Source organism: Microtus oregoni, unplaced genomic scaffold (genome assembly GCF_018167655.1).
Source record: "Microtus oregoni isolate MIOR12 unplaced genomic scaffold, Mior012 000045F_ref0000178, whole genome shotgun sequence".
Lineage (NCBI taxonomy): Eukaryota > Metazoa > Chordata > Mammalia > Rodentia > Cricetidae > Microtus > Microtus oregoni.
This window is the reverse complement of record NW_024543219.1, coordinates 5,523,106-5,548,761: the sequence shown is the minus strand read 5'-3', so window position 1 is coordinate 5,548,761 and position 25,656 is coordinate 5,523,106. Positions and strand designations below refer to the sequence as shown.

At 39.1% G+C, this 25,656-nt stretch overlaps 1 pseudogene and 1 gene segment (V, D, J or C); both read right to left on the bottom strand.

Annotated features, from left to right (window-relative positions):
• Nucleotides 1-203: 203 nt before the first annotated feature.
• LOC121434880 lies at nucleotides 204-1,019 on the bottom strand. The segment is given in 2 exon segments: nucleotides 204-565; nucleotides 980-1,019. Coding segments are annotated over 2 exon segments (402 nt in total).
• A 7,477-nt stretch (nucleotides 1,020-8,496) lies between these two features.
• LOC121434879 lies at nucleotides 8,497-9,191 on the bottom strand (annotated as a pseudogene).
• Between the last annotated feature and the right edge of the window lie 16,465 nt (nucleotides 9,192-25,656).

Sequence of the window (25,656 nt, the reverse complement as noted above, 5' to 3'; positions counted from 1 at the left end):
TCAAATGAAAAGGAGTCAGAAGTTCTCATTCCCTTCTCTCTGCAGAACTGGAAGTTGTGCTATCAGCTGCCCTGCAGGCTTGTCTGTCTATCTGCTGTCAGCTCTTCTTGCCCAGGCTCAGCATTCCTTTCCCATCCCTGCTGGGCTCCTCAGTCTTCTCTTTCCCCTGTAGGGCTTCTGCCCATTCCATCACAGAGGCCTCTTTAGAGGATGCCACTGCTCCCCCTCCCCCACCAGGCAGATTTTTCACAGGTGCAGCCCTGTCTGTCACAGTGTGCTTCTCTCAGGATGCAGTAATACACAGCAGCATCGCTCAGGCTGACCCGAGGCAGGATCAAGGTACTTGACTTTCTGTCAGAGGGAATAGCCAGAAAGGCCATTCTATTGCTCGTGTTTTGTTGTAGACCGTGAATCACATATTCTGGACCGCGAAGAGGAACCTGTCGGTACCAGTAAATGTACTCGCTCCCACTGATGGCAGAGTGGCTACAAGGCAAGTGTACAGTTTCTTCTTCAATACTTTCCATTGAGTCTGGCTGTGTAGTTTTCGCATCAACCACAATACCTAAGGAATTAAGAAGCAACAGATCAACTTTGTACCATTCATTACCGAAGTGTCTAAGTGTCAGGCTCTCGGATGCCTCAGAACTCTTCTCCCGAGTTCTGCTGCTGGGTGCTGTATGTTGCTCAGGACCAGAGGAAATTGCTAAAATTTACTCCTTCGCTGTGCAGAATCACACAGCCAAGGAAAAGATGCCCACGTCCCACTTTCCTCCAGCTTAATGAGCCTGGGGCTTCTTGTATATAAGTCTGCAAGTGGGATACACAGCTGCTCATGCTGACAATGCTCAGACTAAAGAATCTCACAGACACCAATTCTCTCCAGCACCTTGGAAAATCACAGAGGGAGAAGAAGAGGCAGCAGACACATTTTTTTGTCTTTAGGTACAAAAATCTTCTGTAGGTTCAGAACACTTACCCAAAGTCAGGAGAATGGGAATTCCACTCACGCACCTCATAGTTAAGAGCAAGTAGAACTTCTATGGTTCTGAGCACAGAATCTGTGTCTGATGGGAGGATGGGAGGCCTCAAGCCACAAACCAGCACTTTCCAGCATTGCCCCTCCTCAAGAACCCTTCTTTGTAGGTGGCTCTAGTCATGTGTCTTTTGGTTGGGTCTATCTCCACCTCCAAAGTTTAAATATAACATTTAAAGATGAAAATAATTTTATTGCAAAATCCCCAATTGGAGTTTTTTGTTGAGATAATTTCAAGGCTTAAACTCAACAAGGCTTTGTCTTGAATGTAATAAATCTTTCGAAGGAAACTCTACGCCCCTTGCTTATAGGACAGGCAAAACTCAGTGTCAGTTGATAGTTTAGTGTGCTATTTAACTGATAGGAATTGTTCTTTATTTCAGGAATTCTTATTGAGCTTTGTGCTATAAGAATAAGAAGGACTTCCTATTTATATTGATAATATAAAATTCTTAGGAGCAGAAATAAATTAACTTTTAGAAATGCCAAATTCTTTTTCCCACCAAAATTATGATAAACCAAGTTAGAAATGAAACAACACTGTAGAAGAAACTATTTGTAACATACTGAATGAAAATAGTTTCTTAAGTGCCTAACAGTGCATGATCAGTATGGCAGGAAAAAAAAACATGATAAAAATAAAGTTCTCTGGTGTTCTAGCCTCCTAGGTGGACTACTTCTAACTGTCTCCTACTTCTTCTAACTGGGATTACTGTCTAGAAACCAATGACTGGCTTGCCCATGACAATCTTCTGTGAACCGTGCTCTAACACAAATCTCACCTCTAACCTCATCTGAAGAGAGTAAATAGGAAAGAAAAGAAATAAGGGGCAAGAAAACAATATTTGGAGAAGAAAATGAAATGATGCCATTTGACAAGGGAGGTAGAAATACTTCCACTAGTTTATCAAAAGTGATTACAGGAAATATGGGCAGGAATAAAACTTAAATCATTCCTTCCTCTCTGTTATAAAACTGAACTTGTTGATATTCAGTAACAATAAATATTTGGTTATTTAAAACTGACCTCTATGTTAATTACTTGTCAAACTGGAGATTGACCCCCTGGCTTTGCTGAATGTTCAGCAAAAGCTCTGACCCTGAATTACATCTCCACTCCATATAGATTTCTTTCCTTTATCTCATTTTATCTTCCTTCCTTCCTTTCTTTTTTTTTCTTTCTTTCTTTTGAGACTAAGTCTCGCTCTATTGCTCAGGCTTTCTCAAAACATGCTCCCTACTCCCACATCCACTTTTCTAGAAGTTATTACTGTCAGTGGTTGCTTGGGGGTGTCATTTTCTTCAGTAGTGCAGCCAGTGGGGGACTAATTGTGAAGAAAAATCCAGAGGGAAAAGAAAGTGTCTAACAGAGAGTAATGGAGGATGTGGTGAATATAATCACAACATAGTGTATATATGTATAAAACTGTCAAAAATCAAACAAAAAAGAAAAATGATCAAATAAAAATTCATGATCTCAAGGGAACAAAACCTTAGTTTCCAAGTTGCTGAGGCTGTGCGGCCATGGCTAGCTCCTCCCTCACATTCCCTGGGTAAGGCCTGGGCTCATCTGTCTGTTCTGCCATTTACAATGAGCTTCCTTGTGTGTTTGAATGCATTCACTATGTGTTTATAAAATGATAAGGTGACAGAAGGGATGAAATCCTCTGTACACCTACTGACAGCCTTGGCTCAGCCTGGAAGGAGCTTAGGTTTGTAGCCCCCTCTGGTGACTGTTCAAGGGAACTCCTTTCCTGAAAACTAAAACCCAGGATGGAGTTTTTGATATGGTTGCTCCTTCTACTGAAGAGGTTCAGTGGAGAGTTTCCTGTCACTTTCTTCAAAGAAAGACTGAATTATTTGCATGTATTGGAAAACTGGGTGTTTCTCAAGGACTAAATTAATTTTGTCCTCCTTGGTTTTTTGTTGTTTTTTTTTTTTATTTGAAGGCAGCTTCAAGCCCATGCTCATAGTCACAAGGCATAGGATTTGACAGTCCAAGCACTGAACAATAATCTAACAGGCAGATGCAGTAGTTAATGCTTATTCCTCACAGGACCAGAAAAAGTTACATGTGGTGATTCTAAATAACTCCAATTCAATGTTTCTGCTGTCCCAGGGGGTATTTTGAATAAATCACTTCAACACTAAAAGTATATGTAAAATTCAAATGTCACACTGATTCTCATCCTTCATCATCCAAAATCACAAATTTAGAACAGGGAAAGCCTGGTTGTGACAATGTATGACATGACAACTATGTATTCATACTTAATACATATTCAATGTGCTCCCACTGTGTGCCGGCTAGTCAGGTGATGACAGTCATTAAGTGCCAGTCCATATGAAAAGAAAAGGCTGTGATTGAGAACAGAGATCAGACCAACGTTATGCCCTTTCATCTAGAGTCCATTACTGTTGTGCTCAAATGGTGTAGAGAATCAAGACTGATTTAAAAATACAATAAATATTTCAGCATCATTTGTTATTATCTGTTTTATGTGATAGTTCTGTTGAGATAGGAATCATGTACTATATAATTTTACAAATATGATATAATTCCAGAGATTTAGTGCATTTACAGAAGTATACAACCATTTTCACAATTAATCATAGAATATTTTCACCATCCCTCTAGGAAAGTGGTTCTCAACCTTCCTAATGCTGTGACCCTTTAATATGGTTCCACATGTTATAATGACCCCCAAGCATAAAATTTTCCTTGATATTTCAAAATTTTGCTAATGTTATAAATTGTAGTGTAAAAATATGTATTTTCTGATGGTATTAGTTGATCTCTGTGAAGGGGTCATTCGACCTTCCCCCTCAAAGAAGTCATGTTTCACAGGTTGAGAACCACTGCTCTAAAGGAGTCCTTTCTCATGAGCTGTCACAGATGACTTCTGCCCATGCAATGCCCTCTAGGCAACCCCTCATCGCGTTTTATCTCTGCAGAATTTCTGAGCAGTTCATAGAAACGAAGCTGCATAATACATGCCCTGAGACAGTAGGTCTCTGCTCATTGTCTCAGCTGCTGATTATAAAAGATGTGGACACATGAGCAAACAAGTAAAGGCAGACTTTATTAAGGAAAGTTAAGGAGAGAAGAGAAATTAAGGAAAAGTAAGAGAAACTCCCATAAGTGGGAGGGGTGGTGAGAGGAAAATCCGTAGAACAGCCCATCTGGACATTTTTATGACACACTTCAGGCACTGGACAAAGGCTGAGGTCATTTCTACTGAGACTGTTTTTTTCCTCTGTGTTTAATGTTGGCTGAGACAATTAGGGAGTTCCACACTGAGTTCCTCCTCTTCTGACCCAAATGGGGAGATGATGGCAATGCTCTGTTTGCATGCTGTTCACCTAATTAGGGAACAGTCACATTTTGAAGCTCCCTTTCTCTCTGTCTATTTATTTTGTCAGGTGTTCCCCTTGGCTGTTTATTGACTACTATCCTGGGCCTCTATTGCAGGTTGTCAATCTTACAAGTGAGGCTAGTCTCCATTCTTGGGAAGGAGGTATCCAGTAGCCACACATTAATAATATATGCTTTGTCTTTGGTTCATGTGACATGCATGGCTGGATTTCTCTTGGTCTCCCCAGTAACGGCCCTTCACTCTTCCATGGTCTGCAGTAGTCCACTTTCTTGATAGGTAAAAGCTATATAGAAATTTCAATCTGTTTTAATTAATCACATTAGAAGGAAAAACAAGTGAAAAGCAATGTTCTTATTTGCCTATGTTTTAGGGGTAGGATCCAACTGGCTGCTCACAGTTTTCTAGGAATCCTGTCTTTTCTCTCACCTGCTCATCTTGGCTGTACACCAGCTGTGTAGTAAGAAGGGTCACTTGTTTGTTCCTGGCTGCCTGGTTAGCTTAGCCCCTAAATAATAACACATAAACTCTATTAAAACACTGCTTGGCCCATTAGATATAACTCTGTATTGGTTAACTCTTACATATTAATTTAACCCATCTCCATTAATCTGTGTATCACCATGAGGTTGTGGCCTACCAGTAAAGATTTGTCATGTCTGATTCTGGCAGCTCCATGGTGTCCCTCTGACTCTGTCTTCTTCCTCCCAGCATTTAGTCCATTTTTCCTGCCAATCTAAGTTCTGCCTTGCTATAGGTCCAAAGCAGTTTCTTTATTCATTAGTGGTAATCACAGCACACAGAGGGGACTCCCACATCACCTTCCATTTTCTGTTTAAATAAAAAGGAAGGCTTTAACTTAGTAAAATTATATATAACAAAAGTTATCAAGCAAGAATTATAGTTACAATATTTATATCTACTTTATCTTTTATCATAACTAAGGAAAACTATAACAATAAATTCTTTAACTTCATCAAAGGCTTCTGAAGGGTAAGATATATAAGTAAACAGGAAACACATTGTAAGCAACTTTCAAATCTCTAGAATTGACAGAGACATCTAGTTGCCTGGACAGTCATCAAAAGATTTTTTTTGTACCATTGAGGCATCCATCTTCAGCCTACAAACTCATAGTATTCAACAGAATTTTTAAGAAGCAGAAATTTCAAAGACAGGTCTGCCTATATTGGCAGTTTGTAAGTCACATTTTCTTTGTATCTTTTACAATGTCTTGTAGACTCTTTTATGAAGCAGGAATCCCAAAGGATCCTCTCACCTTTAGGCAAGTTTAGCAGTCATTTTTTTTTGTATGTCCAGTTAAGCATTCCAGACAAGAGCAGTTTCTTGCCCAAAGGCCAATGGTGCCAAAAGAAACAAGCTCTGATTGAAGTGTCTTTGGTGCTCAACATTCTCTCAGGAATAGCATGGTGCTGTTAAGAGCAATCATATCTCATGTCAACAGAACCCTAAGTTATTTAAACGTCATGTTTTACAGATCCTTGAAGTAGTTGAAGATTACCTATCTAGACAGAATGCAATCTCTGTGTATGTAAAGAACCTAATTGATCTGACTGTATGTACAATAAACATGAACAACTATTATACTGACATATAATTTTTAATAGGTGTATAACTTAAAGACTAAAACTTCATGTCAGAATATTAAATAATCTGTAAACAAATGTGCAACAAATGAGGACAAGGACCTCAAAATGTAAACAACCTATAAATATCTTGATCAGAGGTAGGAGTAATATATAATGCAATATGAAAATATATCCTAAAAGTTATATTAAAATACTGAATGTCCTAAACAGAGGTAGAAGCAGGCATATATAAACCTGACAGAATAACTTTGCATAGTGTACAGGTAATGTAAACAAAATAACAAATATAATTTGAACTTGTATCAACATACAAAAACTACAGCAATACAAATTATTCATAAATAATAGCTCACAAGTATTTACTCTTTTGCCCACTATTATAGTTTTCACCCCAACCCTCTATCTAGTACAAGTAATAATCAAGAGACTTTGAATGATTGCCCTGGTAGCTAATTGTCTCTGTCACATTTTGCTCAGTTTGGAAGCTGCCTGATTACACTTCTTGCCTGCTCAAGTAATATTACTTCCCTTTTAGGCTTTTGATGGAGTTGAAGATTGGATAACTGTAGCTGCATTCCTCTTATGATTTAACCAAGCTTATTTCTGATACAAGATTTAGGCTATTTAAAAAAAAGGCTTATTAAAACGTTTGTCATGTGTTCCTTGCTTAATATTGCTCAGGTTGTTTGTAATTTAATATTTGATATCTGTTCCTATTGCTTATAGTTTGTATTGGATTTGGATCACTCTTGTTTAGACAAAAAGGGGACATGATGAGGAAAACCTTATGAACCAATAATCTTTAAGAGATTGAACCTAGTTTAGGAATGGCTTTCTGGGACCGGGAGATAAAAATCTGTGTACCACCAAGGTACACTCTCTGTGTAGTTTTCCCCATGGTCAAGCAGATCTTGGATCTTTTGTGTCTATGGCAAGAGTTTTTCCCCTTATAATAAATGAAACGTATTTGTCTATCTTTAAGCTAGCCTGGTTATTTCTATATCTAGTTAACAGTGGTACAGCTGTGAGCCCTTCATGTCAAATTTTGTATTTTTATGGATTTTTGTGTAAGCATATGTCTTTCAACGAATATGTGTTTCACATGTTTTTTGTTTATTTTTTCTCTTTGCTTTGTTTTTTTCTGGTTTGCTTGTTTATTTGCTTGTATGTTTTCTACAGAGATGGAGAAAGAAGGTGTGGTGTTAGATGAGTCGGGAGGTGGGGAGAATCAGGAAGGAGATGAGGAAAAGAAAACTGATCAGAATGTATTTTTTTAAAAAAGACGTGTTTTCAATTAAAACAAAACAAAAGAATAACAGTGGTACAGACTGAGTCTTTCATGCTCAAAGAACCCCAGGTTTACACAGAATGGAGCTATTGGTTCTCATTATCAGATAGATTGGATCACATCCTTTGGAGACCCAACATGCAGAGCTGAAAACAGTTGATTGTCCATGAGGTGACTGCTCCTGCAGGATTCAAGTGGTGACACAATGCTAAGGGAGAAATGGGACAGCAGAGTTTCTTTTTATTTATGTTCACTTATTATCTAATCATTTTATAATAACATTTTTCATGTAGCTTCTGCCTTGTAATGGAATTGAACAAGGGGCTTCCATGAATTCTTCTACCTTAAAATTTGTTTATGTTACTGAAAAAAAGAAAATACTAATATATAGTGTCAGGCATAAAATGGCATTGGACTGGAGAGAAATTGTCTCATAGTATGGAAATTCACTTCTTCAGGCATCTAACATACGTGCCATTTCCATGTCAGGTCCCTGAAAAATTAGAAAGATCCTTTCTGGGTTAAAAAACTCCCATAACATAAATGAATTGATATTTGATCTTGGGGAGATTAAATTTATAGTCAAATAAAATAAAATAAAATTGAACTTTGTTAATTATCATGTAATTCATCCCCTATTGAGGGACATTTATTAATTTTCCATTCGAAAGCAGTGTTTTATTAAGTATTGCATGAATATCACATTGCAGATGTGTAAATATTTTGTAGAATCAATCGCTGCAAGCATTATTGCAATACAAATTGCAAATGTATCTCTCTAGTTCGTCATTTATCTTTTGCCTGTCATAATTTTTGATGTGATAAATTTGTTTTATATTGCATAACTAAATGGATTGTAATTTTTAAAATATCAAGACATTGTTAAAATCATATCATGTTTGATAATATTTGCTTGTCTTACCTTGTACAACAAAATTTATCAGATCTTCAGAATTAATTTTTTCTCAACTTCATATTGAGCAGATTAGCTGTAAGAGTTGTTTTGTGCTCTCTAAATACAGGTTGGAAACAGTCGTTCTCAGTTTCCAGTTTTGAGAAAAGACCAAGATGATTCTGGAGTGTGTCAGGGGGCTTATTTTGTGATGTTAGCACAAGTATTTGATAAAGTGTAGATTTTAGTCATGAGGCTGATGCTTCTGAGCATGTATCCTTCAAGTCAGGATCACCTCAGTAGGAGTTTAAGTGTGGACTTCTGCAGTGGTAATTTTCTGTTTCCTCACTTCTTCTATGTAATCGGTGGTCTGATAAAGCCTCCACTGTGAAAAGCCTCTTGTAGAGTCTCCCAGTGTCAGGGCTGTAGCTGCATGAACAGCTGAAATTTGGAGCCAGGCTGCAGGCTTGATGGAAGCACTGTGCCTCTGCTGCACAGAAGTAGGTGCCAGAGTCCTCCAGCTGTGCATCCCTGATGTGCAGCGTGCTGTACCGCTCCTTGGAGTCAAATGTAGACTTTAACCTCCCCTTCACCTTTGTTCCTGGAGCCTGGTATAACATATTGATGAAGCTGCCCCTGGGATTCTGCTGGAACCACAGCAAACTCATGATGGTGGTAGAAAAATTGCATGATAGATCAGAACTGGTTCCCTCGTAGAGTTTCAGAGCTGAAGGACTCTGCTGAACCTCAACTCCTCGCACTCCTGCTTGGAAACAGAAAAGCAAACCAGAGTCAGTGAAGGGTTTTCACCCACACCTGTCAAACATCCCAAGAGACAGCATGAGGATGACTGTACAGGAGCTCTGTGTCAGCTCATTCTCCTCAACCACTGACAATCTCTGCAGAATCACTAAAACAACTTAGGTGAATATAACTTACAGCAAATGTGCACCCACAGAATCCCCAACACAGCTCCCAGTTTCCTCTCCATGGCCCCTGTCCAATTGCTGATGATGTCTTCTCCAGCTATGAGGATGGCAAGTCCTGCGCTCAGAAATACTTGTGCTTACACACAAGATTCTCTCCTAATCACAAAGGATTCTCTTTCATATGAACAAGAAACCCCACCCACTTCCACCACATGTCTCTGCATGGCAATTGTTCCACAACTGTGGAGGACAAAGATGTAGAGCCCAGGACACTATATTCCTAATGTAACTCTTCTTATAAGGAGAGTTTGGGAAAAATATGTGAGAAAGGTGAATTCATAAGTGCAGAACACTGGTGTGAATACTAATGGCTCCAGTGGTTAGATGAGCCTTGCTTTCTGTCTCGAAATTTTTTTTCGAGCACTATATTCTGATCATGGTCACATCTCCTCCATCATCTCCCAGAACTTCCACACCTTTTCATCTACCCAACTCCATATTTTTTCTTTTTCTTTCTCTTTAGAAATAGAGGAAAAGAAATAAAACCAAACAAAGCAGAATTTAAAAAAATAACAAATTAGAAACTCACACATAAAACCTCACAAAAGCACAAAACACATACAAACACAGACGAAAGACCAGTTAAGACCAAAAAATGCTCAAACTAAGCAGTGTCATACAACATCATCTTTGGATTCATTCGGTGTTGGCCATCTGCTGCTGGGCATGGACCCACCCTTCAGTGTGGTCACTAGATCCAACAAGGAATTCCTGGCAGGTCTCTTAAAATACCCTATTTGACAAATCAGCATGTAGTGCACTATGTAGAATAAAAGGAATGTCTTGCAATTAAATCATCATGTGCATAGAAAGCGTTCCAAAGACAGTTGTGGGCTATAAGAAAATCAAGACATGCTCTGCCCCTGTTTCAACCCTGATTTATTTTTCCATCTCTTGTCTTCTGCCCAGCTCTTCCACTGTGCTGCACATGAGAACACTGCTGATTCAGATCAGGCTATGAATGTCAGCTCCAATTCAGAGAGGCCCTGCCCTCCTATCCTTTCATATAAAGTTTTTCTTCTCGGGTACTTATTTCTCTTCTTTCATATATATGTATTTCTCTTCTTTCACATATGAATCATGCATATATATTATATATGATGTAAAGAGCATTGGAACAATTTCTATTGCTTTGCATTTAGGAAATATTAAAGAAAAAACCAGAAAAAAAAGAGAAAGCAGTGGAGATGCTTTCTCTGGAGTATCCATCCTCATAATGCCCAGTGAGATTCTACTTTGTGTACATGTGTTCAAAGATTTTATCCTTTCTTTTATTTATTTTTATTAAAAAGAAAACAATCTATTTTCATTATACATACCAATTCAAGTTTCAACTCCCTCCCCCTCCTCCCACTCCCTCCACTTACCCTGCCCAGCCTTGCTATCCACTGGTAAAGTTTAGGAATGGGGGATAAGTAAAGGGAGTGGGAGAAGGGGAGGGAACTGGTAAGGCACATTGCTCTTGGAAAGGTCTAAGGCCCTCCCTAATATATCTAGGCTGAGCAAGGTATCTATTCAGAGAGAATAAGTTTCCAAAAGCCAGTACACGCAGTAGGGATAAATCCTGGTGCCACTGCCAGAGGCCCTTTAGTCTGCCACAGCCATGCATTTGTCAATCACATTCAGAGAGACTAGTTTGGACCTATGCTTGTTTCTTCCCTGTCCTGATGGTGTTGGTGAGCTCCCATTAGCTCAGGTAGACTATTTCAGTGGGTGTACCCCTCAGGGTCTTGACCTCTTTGCTCATATTCTCACTCCTCCCACTCTTAAACTGGACATCGGGAGCTCAGTCCAGTGCTCTGATGCAGGTCTCTGCCTCTGTTTCCATCAGTTGATGAATGAAGGTTCTATGATTATATTTGAGGTATTCATCAGTCTGACTACAAGGCAAGGCAAGTTCAGGCACCCTCTCCTTTATTACTTAGGGTCTTGGCTGGGGTCATCTTTTTGAATTCCTGGGAATTTCTCTAGAGCCTGGTTTCTTGCTAACCCCGCTAGGCTCCCTCAATCAAGATATCTCTTTCCTTGCTCTCATCTCTCCCCTTACTCCATCTCAACTATTCCGTTCCCTCAAGTTCTCCTCCATTTACCCTTTCCCCTCTTTTTCCCCTTATACCTTCCATTCTCCCCCTCCCCCATGCTCCCAATTTTTTCAGACGATCTTGTCTATTTCGACTTTCCACATGGGTCTATATATGTTTTTCTTGTGGTTCACCTTGTTACTTAGCTTCAGAGAATTGTTTCTAAAATAGATTGGTAGACAAAATGGGATCCAGTGAACAGGCTCTAGATATCTGCGGTCTCCTATGGAATGACTGAGAGCTAAAATAGGTGTGATTTCTACACCATCACCCCTGCTTCTTGCTTTGTGACTGGATTGCTTTATGTCCTTAAGTCCCTTTTGGTATCTTCAAACTAAGATTTGTAATTCCTAGGCACTGCAGTGACCCCTAAAGGAAGACGCCACCAACAAAAGTGGCTTCAGGCCATGTTCAGAAGTCTTATTAAACAAACACTTTTCACCCCATCACTTCCTGGTGAAGGAAATGCAGATGGTCAAAAGACAAGACCGTCTAGATGGAGTTCTCGAAAGAAGAAATACAAATGTACAAGAAATATTTTGAAATTTTTTATCATCTTTAGCAATTAGGAAATGCAAATTGAAACAACTTTGAGATTTCATCGGGCCCCAGTTAGAGTATTAGATAATCAATAAAATAACTGACAACAAATGTTGGGGGGGGGGTGTTGGAAAGGTACCTGCATTCACTGTTGGGGAATGAAAATAGGTAGAGTTCCTCTGGAAAGCGGTATGGAGAATCTTCAAAACTTTAAAGATAAATTTACACACAATATATGTAATAATTAGGGGCGGTGGCGGGGCTGCGTCCCCAACACCCCAGCCGCCTGCCCAGCTAGCTTATGCCCCGAAATAATTACACGGACACTGTATTCTTTTAATCACTGCTTGGCCCTTTAGCCCTAGCCCTTACTGGCTAATTCTGTTATCCCGATCAACCCATCTCTAATAATCGGTGAGCACCGGTCTTACCGGGAAAGGTTCAGCATGTCTAACCTGGCGGCTTGCTTCATGGCGTGTGTCTGCCCGGGAGCGGGGCATGGCGTCTCTGCTGAGGCATCTGCTCAGGAGAGCAGAGCTGTGGAGTCTCTGAGCTCACTTCCTCTTCCTACCAGCATTTTGTTCTGTTTACTCCTCCCACCTATCCTCTAACCAATAAAATGGGCCAGGGCAGTGCCTTTATTAGCCAATGACCTTCCTCCATCATTTCCCCTTTTTCGGTTTAAACAAAAAAAAAGGCTTTAACATAGCAAAATTACATATAACAAAACAGTTATCAAGTAAAAGTTACAATAATCTTTATCATAACTAAGGAAAACTATAACTAACTATTCTTAACTCCATCAAAGACTCCAGAAAGATACAATACTACCTAAGCAAACAAGAAAAAAGCAACTTTTAAAACTCTAGAAATGACAGAGACATCTCGCTGCCTGGACAGTCACCCAAAGTTCCTCTGTACCGTTGGGGCATCCATCTTCAGCCTTCAGGCCCATGCTATCCAGCAGACATTTCCATAAAGCAGGAAAATTCAAAGTCAGTTCAGTCACTATCTGTTGTGTCCTGCAGAATGTCTCGCAGACTCTTTCATGAATCAGGAACCCCAAAAGATCATCTCACCTTAGGCAAGTTCAGTAGTTCTCTCTCTGCGGGTTCTCTGTGTCCAGTTTATGCAATAGTCCAGGCAAGAGCAGTTTCTTGCCCAAATGGCTATCAAAACTCCATAACGAGCCTCTTCGATGCCCATCTTCCTCTTGAAGTAGATTGGTGCTGCCAGGAGCAGAGTGTCTCATTGTCATGAAAAGTCCTCAGTTATTAAAACATTAAATGTCCTATTCTGTAATCTTTGAAAGACATGAAGAATGTCTATCTAAAATATATCTCTATATATCTAGAAAATCTAACTAACATGACTACAAGCTTTACTATTATCGATGATTATCCATTAACAACCTATATTTCTTAATTATACAGTACATATTTAAATGAACTACACAATCACAATACCTTAATCAAAATCAGAAACACTTATACATATAACAAAATTGACCTTAAATCTCTATCAATAAAGCAAAATCTATACTAATGTAAATTATTCATATCTATATCATATCCCTCTTCAAATGTAAAAGAACATTTATAAACATTTTTTGGGAATATGGGCGCAGTTATTTCTCTCCAAACTGCTTCCTGCTGAATGGGGGCGTCGTTAATTAGGTCTTTCATGGTATAACCTGTGTGCTAGTTTCATCTCAGTTGGTAGTTGAGCGAAGCAATTTTCTGAAGATGTTCACAACAACCCTTCAGGAGGGCGTGGTCCATCATACCAAATTGGAATAGAAGAAATGAACAGCGTCTCATCCTCTGTGAAAAGAAAATAAGAAACTCCTTTCCAAAGTATCATATCCTTAGATCCAAATTCAAAATATCTATGTTGGATTAGTTCAGCAGCATTTATAAATAAATATCTTTTAGTAGCTTTTGCTCTTTCCTCAGCATTCAAACAATTCAAAGAGAGCATAATAGCATACAGTATCAAAATTCTCTGTGTATTTTCCATCTTTGTGCAGCTTTGTTTTAACCTCTATTTAGTTTATTTTTACTTTTAACTTTTTGCTTTTTGAGATAGGTTCTCTGTATCTTTGACCTGAAGTAACTCTGTAGACCAGGCTGTCTTTGAACTCTCAGAGATCCGCCTGTCTCTGCCTCCCAGGCATTCGGGATTAAAGGTGTATGCTACTACACCTTGAACTCACAGAGATCTGTTTGTCTCTGCCTTCTAGGCACTGGGATTAAAGGCGTGTGCTACCACACACAACAACTCTCTTTTTTTTTGTTACTTTTAAGAACTTTAAATTTTAGTCTGCATATATTTTTAACACACTTCAAACCATTTAGAAATTTTCTTTGTCTTTGAATCTCTCTTTACTGTATATCTCTCTTTTTCTGAACACACGAGTCTTTAATTTACCAAACAATCTCAGTAGGACTAAAGGCGTGGCTTTGCTAGCTAGATCCAGTCCATTTCTTAGCTTTCCAGCCTCATGGCGGATATACAGGCTGTAGCTATGTTTACTGCAACAACTGTATGGCATTTCAAGGTCCCTGCCAGCAAGGGAGCTACAACAGACAACACTCAAGTCCTCTCTCGGTAGGCTGCCCTCCTGCCTCAAACAGTCAGAGTTTGCCCTGGCAGGATGGCCCAGAAAGCCAGCATTTTTTAAACGGCGCAGCTTTTTTCCTGCTACGGCTGAAAATCGAAAAGCATGCATTCAGCTTTTCGTCAACACCATTTAAGTGTTTCGTGGCAGGACCTCTTAATGAGCTGCAGGCTTTGCAGCTAAAGCTGAGTCAGGAAGCCTCTCTTAGATGAGGTGCTTGCTTGCCTCTAGCAAGCAGAGTAGAACCGAGAAATTGCTGCTACCAAGAAACCAGGCACAATGCTTTCAATTTGTTCTAGAATTACTTCCCAAGCTGTCTCAGGCTTTATGTGGAAGCAGTTGTCCACGTAGGTGCCATATGTAATAATTAGGGGCGGTGGCGGGGCTGTGTCCCCAACACCCCAGCCACCTGCCCGGCTAGCTTATGCCCCGAAATAATTACACGGACACTGTATTCTTTTAATCACTGCTTGGCCCTTTAGCCCTAGCCCTTACTGGCTAATTCTGTTATCCCGATCAAACCCATCTCTAATAATCGGTGAGCACCGGTCTTACCGGGAAAGGTTCAGCATGTCTAACCTGGCGGCTTGCTTCATGGCGTGTGTCTGCCCGGGAGCGGGGCATGGCGTCTCTGCTGAGGCATCTGCTCAGGAGAGCAGAGCTGTGGAGTCTCTGAGCTCACTTCCTCTTCCTACCAGCATTTTGTTCTGTTTACTCCTCCCACCTATCCTCTAACCAATAAAATGGGCCAGGGCAGTGCCTTTATTAGCCAATGACCTTCCTCCATCAAATATAGTTGTGCCACTTCTCAGTTTATGTCCAAAGATCTCTACATCCTACTCAACAGATAGCTGTTTAGTTATATTCATTGCTGCTCTATTATAGTAACCAGGAAGTACAAACAACTTAAATGACCCTCAACTGATGAATGGATAATAAAAAATATTGACTATTCTTCAATGTAAAGAAAAATGGCATCATAAACCTTTCAGGAAGATGGATGTAACTAGAAAAGGTTATTTAAAATGAGTTGACAGATAACCAAAAAGGATAAAAGCCACATGTTCTGCCCCTGAACTCCAAGTTTAATGGAAATTGTAGAGGTCCCTAACGCCAAATCTTCATATGGAAAATATATAACTTGTAATAACCACAGAAGCCAGAAAGTTCTAAAAGGAACATGTAGTAGGGAGAAACACTGGAAATGGGAATAACATGGTAAGCATAACTTGGGGCATAGAAATTCAGGATTGTGACATCATCTTGGGAAATTTTTCTTTTGATGAGCATTATGTGTAATTCTTCCTTTTGATTAATTTTAGTTGGAAGTCTATTTTGTTAAATATTAAAATGGCCATACTAGCTTGCCTCACAGGTTGATTTGCTTGGAAAACTTCTTCAAATCTTTTCATTTAAATTAATTTTTGTTTTTGTTGTTGAAGCACGTTTCTTGTATAGCAGAAGGGTGAACTCTGTTTTCACATTCATTCTTTTAACCTGTGTCTTTTATTGGGGAATTGGGAGATGGTAATTACCAATGATTGCTTATTACTGTTAGTTGTTGTTGCCAATGTGCAATGACAAAAAATAGGAAAACCTATTATCTTCAGGAAGTAAGCTGATTTGGAAGGTATACATGAAAATTCCTGGGGTGACATAGATATTGTATCTTTGCATCAAATACCACTGCCTTCTCATTTCATTATGTAGAAAATCAAAAGTAGGTGGCTAACAGAGTAATATGTAAGACAAATCACTTGGTATTTGAATCTCCAGATAAAATCTGTTTGGGTTCTATATCAACATATTCATGTGTACATGGGTATGTGAATGTGCTCATGTCTGTATGGGTGCAAGTGTGTGGGAGCAGGGACAGCACATGTGTATGGGCATGTGTAGGTGTACATGTAGAGACCAGAGGAAAATCTTGGGTGTTGTTTTTCAGGTTATGAACACCTTGGTTGTGTGTATTTGCATATGTGCGTTTGAATACACATGTGTGCACATGAATGTGGAGTCCAAGGGTAAACCTTGGGTGTCAGTTTTAGGGAGTTGTCTACCTTGTTTATTGGAAACCAGTGTTCTCTGATCCTGGAGCCCATGGTTAGGCTATGATTGAGAGCAATGGGCTCTAGATAGCTGTCTGTCCTTACCCCACCCCAGAAGACCCACCATTCTCAGTTTTTCATGTGTATGCTGGAATCAAACTCAGGAGCTCGTGGTTTCAGGTCACCTACCCATATCCTTTGTTTAATCAAGCATCAGCTAGAATTTTCTCTTCCTTTTCCTTTTTATACTGAGCATTGCCATCCTCCTAGGCTGAAGCACAAAAGCATAAAATCTTCTTCTACAATTCTCCCAAATATAGGGAGAAGAAACTAAAATTCTGTACTCATCAGTGAACCCTAATATCCACTGTTACTTTTACCTATATTTTCAACTGGACATTTCTGTTAGGATAAAAGAATTTATCTTTGATGTGCCAGTAGTAAAATCATATAAACCTGGGTGAAAGTAATGAAAGATGCAGAAGGATCAATAACACAAATTCTCAAGCAGATTTTAAGAGTCTGAGGGGGCAAAATTAAGATAGTACATTTATAACTGCAAAGAATTCTTTGGAAAATGCCACATTTTCTCCAATTCTTTCTTCTCCTGTTTTATTTTTGTCGTTAGCTGACATAATAATTTCAGATTTCTAAGCTTCTATGGTTATGGTTAATTCCTATATTGACTAACAATGCATCAAAATCTTCTCTAATTAAAAACACTTAAATATTATGACCACCTCTGATCAGTACATTTAGAACCAAAAGAAGAAATTTTAGGGAAATCAGTATGAAGGACTCAGTAGCGAAGGCAAACCTCAGGCAAAAGCTATAAGAATTTACTTCCATATTCTGTATAGACAACACACATAATGACAAATTGAAGTCCAGCTTCTGTTGTTTTCCTGCAGACACAATCAACCACGTAGTGTAGTTGTGCTTTAAGCAATGCCCACTTCGGAAATGATTCTTACAGATAGCAACACAGTCTCCTCCATTCTACATAACCATGACTGAGCTTTAGATAATTTTGAAAATAAGCGAAGAACTTCTGAGACAAAGCCAGACAGTGGATATTATAGCTGAAACTGAGCTGTGCAAAGGCAGCTGAAAGAGATTGTACAAAGACCTAAGGAGAGACCTTGAGTCTGAGCCTTCCAATGTTGTTCATGTTCAGCTCCCCATGCAGTCCCAGACACCGTGAACCCAGAACACAAAAGTACACAGCCAAACCACTCAGGTGCACAGAGGCTTCCTTGAGGTGGAAGGAAGACTCATGCTTGCTAAATTCAGCCTCAAAGCCTCTCAAGCCACAGGGTCTTCAGAATAATATCTGAGGAGACAACTGCAGTCCCTGGGTGCTGGACATACCAGAGCAGGTAAGGTGCTATACTGGAGGAATAGCTGCATCTCAGCTGCAGAGAGGCTTCTTGAGAGACAGTGACACTAGTGTCAGACTGAGTCACTGACTGTGCTATGGAGTCTCCTAGAAAGGAATCATAGGTCAGTAATTGCAGTGAGGATTTTCCTGAGGACAGTTAGAATCTCAGGATATGGAGACCATAAGGAAGCTATACTTATTCAGGAGAAAGTGTACTCCCAGCACTAGGACGAGCGCCAGGAGCATTGCTGAGCAAGAGGATGGCAGGAGCTCTGTCTTGGGAGAAGTTTCTTGAACATGACAGGAAGGAAGTGACTGAAGAAAGCAGGATTTGAAAGGTGTGAGGAAGGGTCTGCTGGAGAAGTGTCCTATTCAACTAAAAACAATGACGCTGCTAACACAGTTTGGAAAAATCTGATTCTTGTCACACACCTTTGCTAAAAACAAGCAGGGACAAGAGGGATGAGATGTGAGCAGGAGGGGAAGATTTGAACTGAAGTAAGAATGCTGGTGAGTGCACCAGCGCCCTCTGGAGGTCAAAAATGTCCTGAGTGTCCACAACCCACAACCAGTCACCAGCTCTGTCCCCTTTTCACAGACAAAGCAAAACTATCACAAAGTACATTGCTTCTTCTTCTAATCTGTGATGACATATTAGTTCAGAACTTCCTGTAAGCGGAATGGATTGTTAACATTTATAATGAAAGCAGTTTATGAAATGCGCCCCAGAATTCAGGTGTAATAATTTCAGGTTGAGTTTGAATGGTCACCACTACTAGGGTGGTGGCGTGTGATGGTAGAGATATCGCCCTTGGTGGATGCTCTGCAGCACAAAGGCAACAGGACAACACATGAAGAAGGAGTGCCTCTGCTTCCATGACAAGTTGTGACTCTAGATGAGAATGTTTTACTGCTGGAGGCAGAGGAACTACAACCCCGAATCCTCACTGACTGGTGAAATTACTGTCCTCCAGGAAAGAACTTGAGATGAAAAACTTGTGAATTTTTCTGGGTCAATGAACTGCATTGACTAAGTCATAACATGTGGGTTTCTTTTGATTCCAAGAACAAGAATCTTTTCCCTTTGTTCTTCTCTTATGTATTCCTTCCTGTAGAAATGGACTTTCCTGGAGATAGATAGTTCACCTATGTCTTTAATATGTGAACATTTAATCTGTTAATGAGCCTGTGGAGTGTGTGTGCATGTTAACACTCTTGTTTCTTTCAGATTTCCCTTAACTTAAAAAACAATAGTATAAAGGAGAATAAACGCAAATCTACAAGTATTAGAAGAATAAAGGTTATCTAAGAAGTGTCAGACTTTCAAGCACTTCCAGAAGATGAAAGGAGTTAGAGTCAAATTGAAGTGGGGTCTGAAGAAAGCACATAGAAAACAAGATGGACAATTCCTGCTGCCTTCAGCTTACTATGGTCATTTGCAGAGCTCAGCATGTGTGCAATACAAGGGCACCACGTTGCTTGGAGCAGGGCAGCCTTCTTGTCACTGGTGGAATACAGCAGGATTCTCCATTTTGTTATGTTGATAGAATCTAATTCCTAAATTGAAGAGCATCAGCAATACAACATGAGTTACAAATGTCATATTTTTAGTAAAAATATTGTTAAATAATCTAGGAGATGACACAGTGTTTTAAATCCTTTGGCATACAACAGAAGTCCTGAGTTCAGAATTCTAGAACTCGTGTAAGGCTGGACATGGCAACATATATCCATAAACTTTTATCTTCTAGAGACATGGTTCTCATCCTAATGGTTGTGACTCCTTTGGGTTTCAAGTGACCCTTTCACATGAATCTCCTAAGACCATAAGAAATATCAGATATTTACTTTATGAATCATAAAGTTATGAAGTAACAATGAAGATGATCCTGTGGTTGGGGGTTACCTCAACATGAGAAACTGTTTAAAGTCTCACAGCATTAGGAAGGTTGAGACGACTGGTCTAGAGCTGGATTGGCAATAATGTTAGAACAGACTCCCAGGAAACTCTTGGAGTCAGATAGCCTAGAGTACCAAGGAAGAGACCCTGTTACAAACAAGGTAGACTGTAATGACCTCAAGTTTTTCTCTGACCACCATACATGCAGAAGGCTACATGAATACCCTTACTCATAGACATGAACACACTCATATGCTATACATAGACCTACACACAAATCACTTAGACAGAAGAACACACACAGAGCACATACACAGTTGACACACACACCACAAACATACAAACATATACCCCATGCAAACACATACTCACACGTACATATCATATACAGCACAAGCTATACACACACACACACAACAGATACACACACCACACCACACCAAAACGCATACAACCCACATAAAATATACATTATTTTATAGGAGACCATAACTGAAAGATGGAACTATTAAAGGAACATTAGATATTTTGATGTTATGTTATATTTTAGATTGTAGTGTTAGCATTGCATCTTGGAGACAAACAAGTTAAGTTAAAGTTTCTGTAGTGATGGTTTGTGTGTCAAAAAGAAAACAGGTCAATTTGTACTAGTTTTTGTCTTATTTGAAATGAGCAAGAGTCATCTGAATAGAGGAAATAAAGTGCAGATCACATTGGCATATAGGCCAATCTAAGGAGCATTTTCTGGGCTAATGATCAGTGTGAGACACCAAAACCACTGGGGCACTCGGACTCCCTGTCTAGTTCTGTGTTCATAAAAACATCAAGCTGAGTGAGACGTGAGAATAAGCACCATTCTTCGATGGTTCTACTTCATTCGGTTCCTGGCTCCAGACTTGAGTTTCTGCCCAGGCTTCCCTTGATGATGAACTATAACCTGCAATCCAACTGAACCATTTACTCTTCAAGTTTTTTTTTTAAATTTTATCACAGTAGTAGAAAGAACACCAGGGTGGTGTATAAACACTACTGTCTAAAGACAGTGTTCCAGGAAGGACAGAAGCTGGGGTCTAGTGAACAGGTTGGGTATTGCAACTGAGATGACAGAAACAAAATGGAAGGGTCTTAGTAGGCTCAGAAGGTAGAGATTTATTTTTACTTCCCAAATGTCTACCATCAGAATTTAAATTTTTCAGTGTGTTAGAGCTTTGTGTTGTGAATGCTCTATTGGAATGCCATTCAGACACTGTACAATTCAGCCATTTTTAGTGTATTCAGTGATTATTGTTTTACTCACAGAACCATCTTAGCATTATTAAATAGATTTTTCAAAAGTTCCACAGCACAAAAATAAACTCCAACCTAGACAGTTACCCCCACCTCCATCCCTCCAATTCTGCTATGGATAGAGTTTGATATAACAGCTGTTACATAGGCATAGACATTTGTTCCATATAATTTTTGCAGGTGGCATCTCTCAATTGATTTTGTATATTTTAGAGTACATGTTGTAGCACAAATCAGAATGTCATTACTTTCGATTGATGTGCAACATTGCATTCCATGGGTGAGCTACATTTTCCCATTCATTCATTGGCAGAGACAATCACTGGGTTATTTCCACTTTGAACTTTTCTTAATGTGCAGATATGAACACTTGCATACTACTTTGTCATTCACATTTTCAATTCTCTTTAATATATTACTAGGAAATTAATTGCTGTTTTCCAAAACAGTTACCATAATTTTCCTTTCCATGAACACTACATGAAGATTCAACTTTCCATTCACTTTGGAAAAAAACTTGCTTTATTATCTCTATATTACCTATTTTAGTGGAGTCGTGTGGTATTCCGATGGATTTTTGTTTTTTTTTTTTTTTTGAAAATTTCACAGTGTTCAGCATTCTTTCATGTGATTATTGAGCATTTCTATATCATAATAGGAAGACTGTCTATGAACATGTCTCTGTCTTTTAGTCATGTTTATTTGTCTTTTTGTCACCGAAGTATAGAGTTGCTTATGCATTGTGGTTGAAAGCATGTTATTGAATAATTGATTTGCCAATATATTTTCCCATTGTGGGGCTCATTTTCATGTAATTGACTATCTATCTTGAACAATAAAGTTTTTTTTTTTTTTTAGTTTTTCGAGACAGGGTTTCTCTGTAGCTTTGGAGCCTGTCCTGGCACTAGCTCGTGTAGACCAGGCTGGCCTCGAACTCACAGAGATCTGCCTGCCTCTACCTCCCGAGTGCTGGGATTAAAGGCGTGCGCCACCACTGCCCGGCTTACCATAAAGATCTTTTTATATATCTTAAATCCCTTTCCCTTCTAGTACAACATCTAGGAACCATTTTCCCAATCAATTTCCAAAATATCTAAACTGCCATATTTTACTCACAAATTTTATAGCTTAATTTTTTTTCCAATCTAAGATCCATTTAGACTTAGGTTTTATATGTTGCATAAAAAGAAAACATCATCATACTTTCACATGGGACATCAAAATCTGTCCCTGTTATGTTTTTTATCTCATTCAATGGCTTGTGAAATGTCAATGGCCTGCATTGTTCACTGAATAATCACAATTTCATTCTAATGCTCCCAAAACAGTTCAGGGTAGATCAGATCCTTTCCTCTCAACCTGGGTGTAACCAGGAACACATCTGTGTAGAAACTGACCATACTTGAATGTGGCTCTGTCCAAAGTCATGTATATTCACACTGTGAGTTTGGGTCATTGCTATTTTTACAAAAAATACCAAGGTATGAAAGGGATAGTAAATATATACTGGCTGCCTTTGAAGTGAACCATTTTGTGTTTGTATTATTGTTGCTGCTCAGCTGGTGAGAAGTATTAACTAGGCTCCAGTATGAGGAGACACGCTTCTTTCTCACAGCCTTATATTTTTTCTGGATTTTTATCCTACTTTAGTTTTGTCTTGTATAAATCCCTTTGGTATATTATCCTATTGATCTATCTTTATCTATCTATCTATCATCCATTTTTTTCTACTATGACACTAACAATGATTTTTGGAATATAAGAATTATATATGCTAAAGTGTTCTTAAAATAGTAATAAGTAATAAGTTTAATTTAATCTTGTATATAATAAGCCATAATTGCAAAAAATTAATATAAATTCTAAAGAAAAAGTTCACTTGCAATGATTCTTTAATAAGGTCTGGAGAGATATCGCAGTTCAGAAAGTACTTGTGAAAACAGGAGTTTATGAATTCAGTCTTCAGATCAGAACCCATAAAAAGCAAAATAACCAAAAAACCCTAAAAATATAGATTATAGCATGCCCTTGTAATTCCTGTAATGTGTAGATAGAAACAGATGTATCCCTGGCCTTGCTGGCCAGTCAGTCAATGAGTTCCAGGCCACCGAGAGACCATTACTCTCAAAGTAATGGTGGGCCCTCAGCTCACCTAACTTTACCCTGTCCACACCACATCCAGTGTCCAGTACTTTCCCAGACCACTCATCATGATCTACTTTCAGTCTGACCACATTAGTGATGTCTTTGCACTAATCCAGCCGGGTGAGTCACTAGAACCTGCCTGCCCGGCTATTTCCAATCTCCAAGCTTTGTTTGGGCTACACACCATTTATGCTGGCCTAGCCTGATGATATCCTAAGGCCTCAGGCCACCCATACCATTTGAACACTCCTAGGTGCAGTTCAGGTGTCACAAGTGCCCATGAGGTTGAGCATATCTGTTCATTTGTTCTCTTCTCCACCTTTCCTGTTTACCATTGAATTGTAGTCACCCTCAATCCTACAATCCAAATCCAGAATAAACACTGAGTGTGTATCCTGATCTATGGACTTTATGCACTTGATCTAAAGTCAACAAAGGCTGTACAACCACTGAAACAAAACAAAACTTTTATTCCACGAAGGCAGCCTACATGACAAATTCAGAAAAATACATAAGAAATAAAACCAACAATAAAAGGGCACATATCGAGGTCTCATGAGAAAAAAATACAGATACTACAAAAGGCTAAGTATCAGGAACTTGAGTAGCAGCCGAAGAAACCCCCTCAGGGTCTAGCTAAGGTTTGCTATGGCAGGCAAAACCTGGGTAATTCAATGTGAGGTTCAACGGAATGACTCAGATTGCGTGCATTACCTCTACATGTTTTTTATTCCTTTGCACTAAAGAAGCAGCAAGACAAGAAGAAAGGGGTGATCTCTACCAGGCTTTCAGTTTTTACAGACATGGTTTAAAAATTTCCATGGGCAAAAACAACGATATCAGTATGCATTTTAGAATCCCAAAAAGCAGGTAGAACATGACGAAGCAACACTCAGGAAAAGAGTGATACCATCCAGGAGGGTCCAACACAAGGGAAAATACCTGACATTTCAAACCATTACATAAAGTAACAGAGTCTCTAAAAGTCCAACTTCTAAGGTACCCCTCTCAGAGTTCAGGAAAAGGCCTCCATAATAATCAAGGGGGAGCTAAATATCTGACGGTAAAGAAAGAAGGCTACTCACACTGGTAATTGTCTGTCTATGATTCTTTATTCTCTTTATCGGTTACAAATGCCCATAGTAATATATAGACTGAAAATTAGCAATACCATAGTCCTAGAAGATTTCAGAGCCAGAATTCTTTTGCCCCATAGAAAATCAGATGAGGATTTAGACAAAAAAACACAAAGATCTTTGACTGCAATGCTGGGAGTGGCTAGTACACATCTGGTGAGCTCCTCAATGGAGAAAGTTAATTAAGAAAGGCATTAAATCATCACAAAATTCTAGAGGGAAAGGTTAGTGTCCTAGGCTACATTTTTAGGTATTTAGTAAAGGGCTAAAAAGTTTATTTCTAGTGTGTCACCTTTTTCCTCTCCCAGCATGCATTGAATCAGCTAACCAAGCAACATATATGAAGAGTCATGGAGAGGCCATAGCTCTTGATCAGATAGCTCATATAACAGATGCTGTAATTGTTATGTGGGTGCAGGTTTAGTACATACATCTTAAGTGATAAAGACAAAGTAAAGAACCAGGTCTCTAAATTATCAGTTCCAAAGTATGCTGTTATCAGCCATTCTTGTCAATAAATGAGTGTATTTATTGCCAACCAGAAGGAAGTATTTCTCTGGTATAGAAAATTATCCTTGCCGGGCGGTGGTGGCGCACGCCTTTAATCCCAGCACTCGGGAGGCAGAGGCAGGCGGATCTCTGTGAGTTCGAGACCAGCCTGGTCTACAGAGCTAGTTCCAGGACAGGCTCCAAAGCCACAGAGAAACCCTGTCTCGAAAAACCAAAAAAAAAAAAAAAAAAAAAAAAAAAAAAAAAAAAAAAAAAAAAAAGAAAATTATCCTTTCTGCTGTCCTTGAGAGGAAAAAGAAGCCTTAAATTTCCTGAATTAAAATTATTAGTAAACTGAGGGGAAAGTGAGCATGGGGGGGGGTAAAAATCTTTTAAGTTGAGTTAAACTATAGCAGCAGCTTGGGTCAGGGTGTAATTCTATGTCCTTGGAGATCTATGAATACCTTAAATGGAATGCTCTTCCCTGGGCCTAAATACTGACCAAACACCTGCTGATAAAGACAATTGTAAGAAAGCAGATCTCTTCACTTACCTCAGGAGAAGAAAGGAGACCTGGAATTGAGAAACTGTTTTCACACATAGCTAGTGGAAAAGAGTTCTGAACTGTGGAGATTAATTCCCAAATATGAAACAGAAGGGAAGTCAGCTATAGTGAAAAATCTATAACGAAGGACAGCCGTTTTATTCACAAAGCAATAATGCCAAAAAGTCTTGAGTTTTGGTTTAATATTTATCAGATCCCTTGGTTTTATTAAGTTTCTCATGAAAAGATGGCTGATCAATTACTATGTAAAGTTGTAGCTTGTAACAATAAAATTA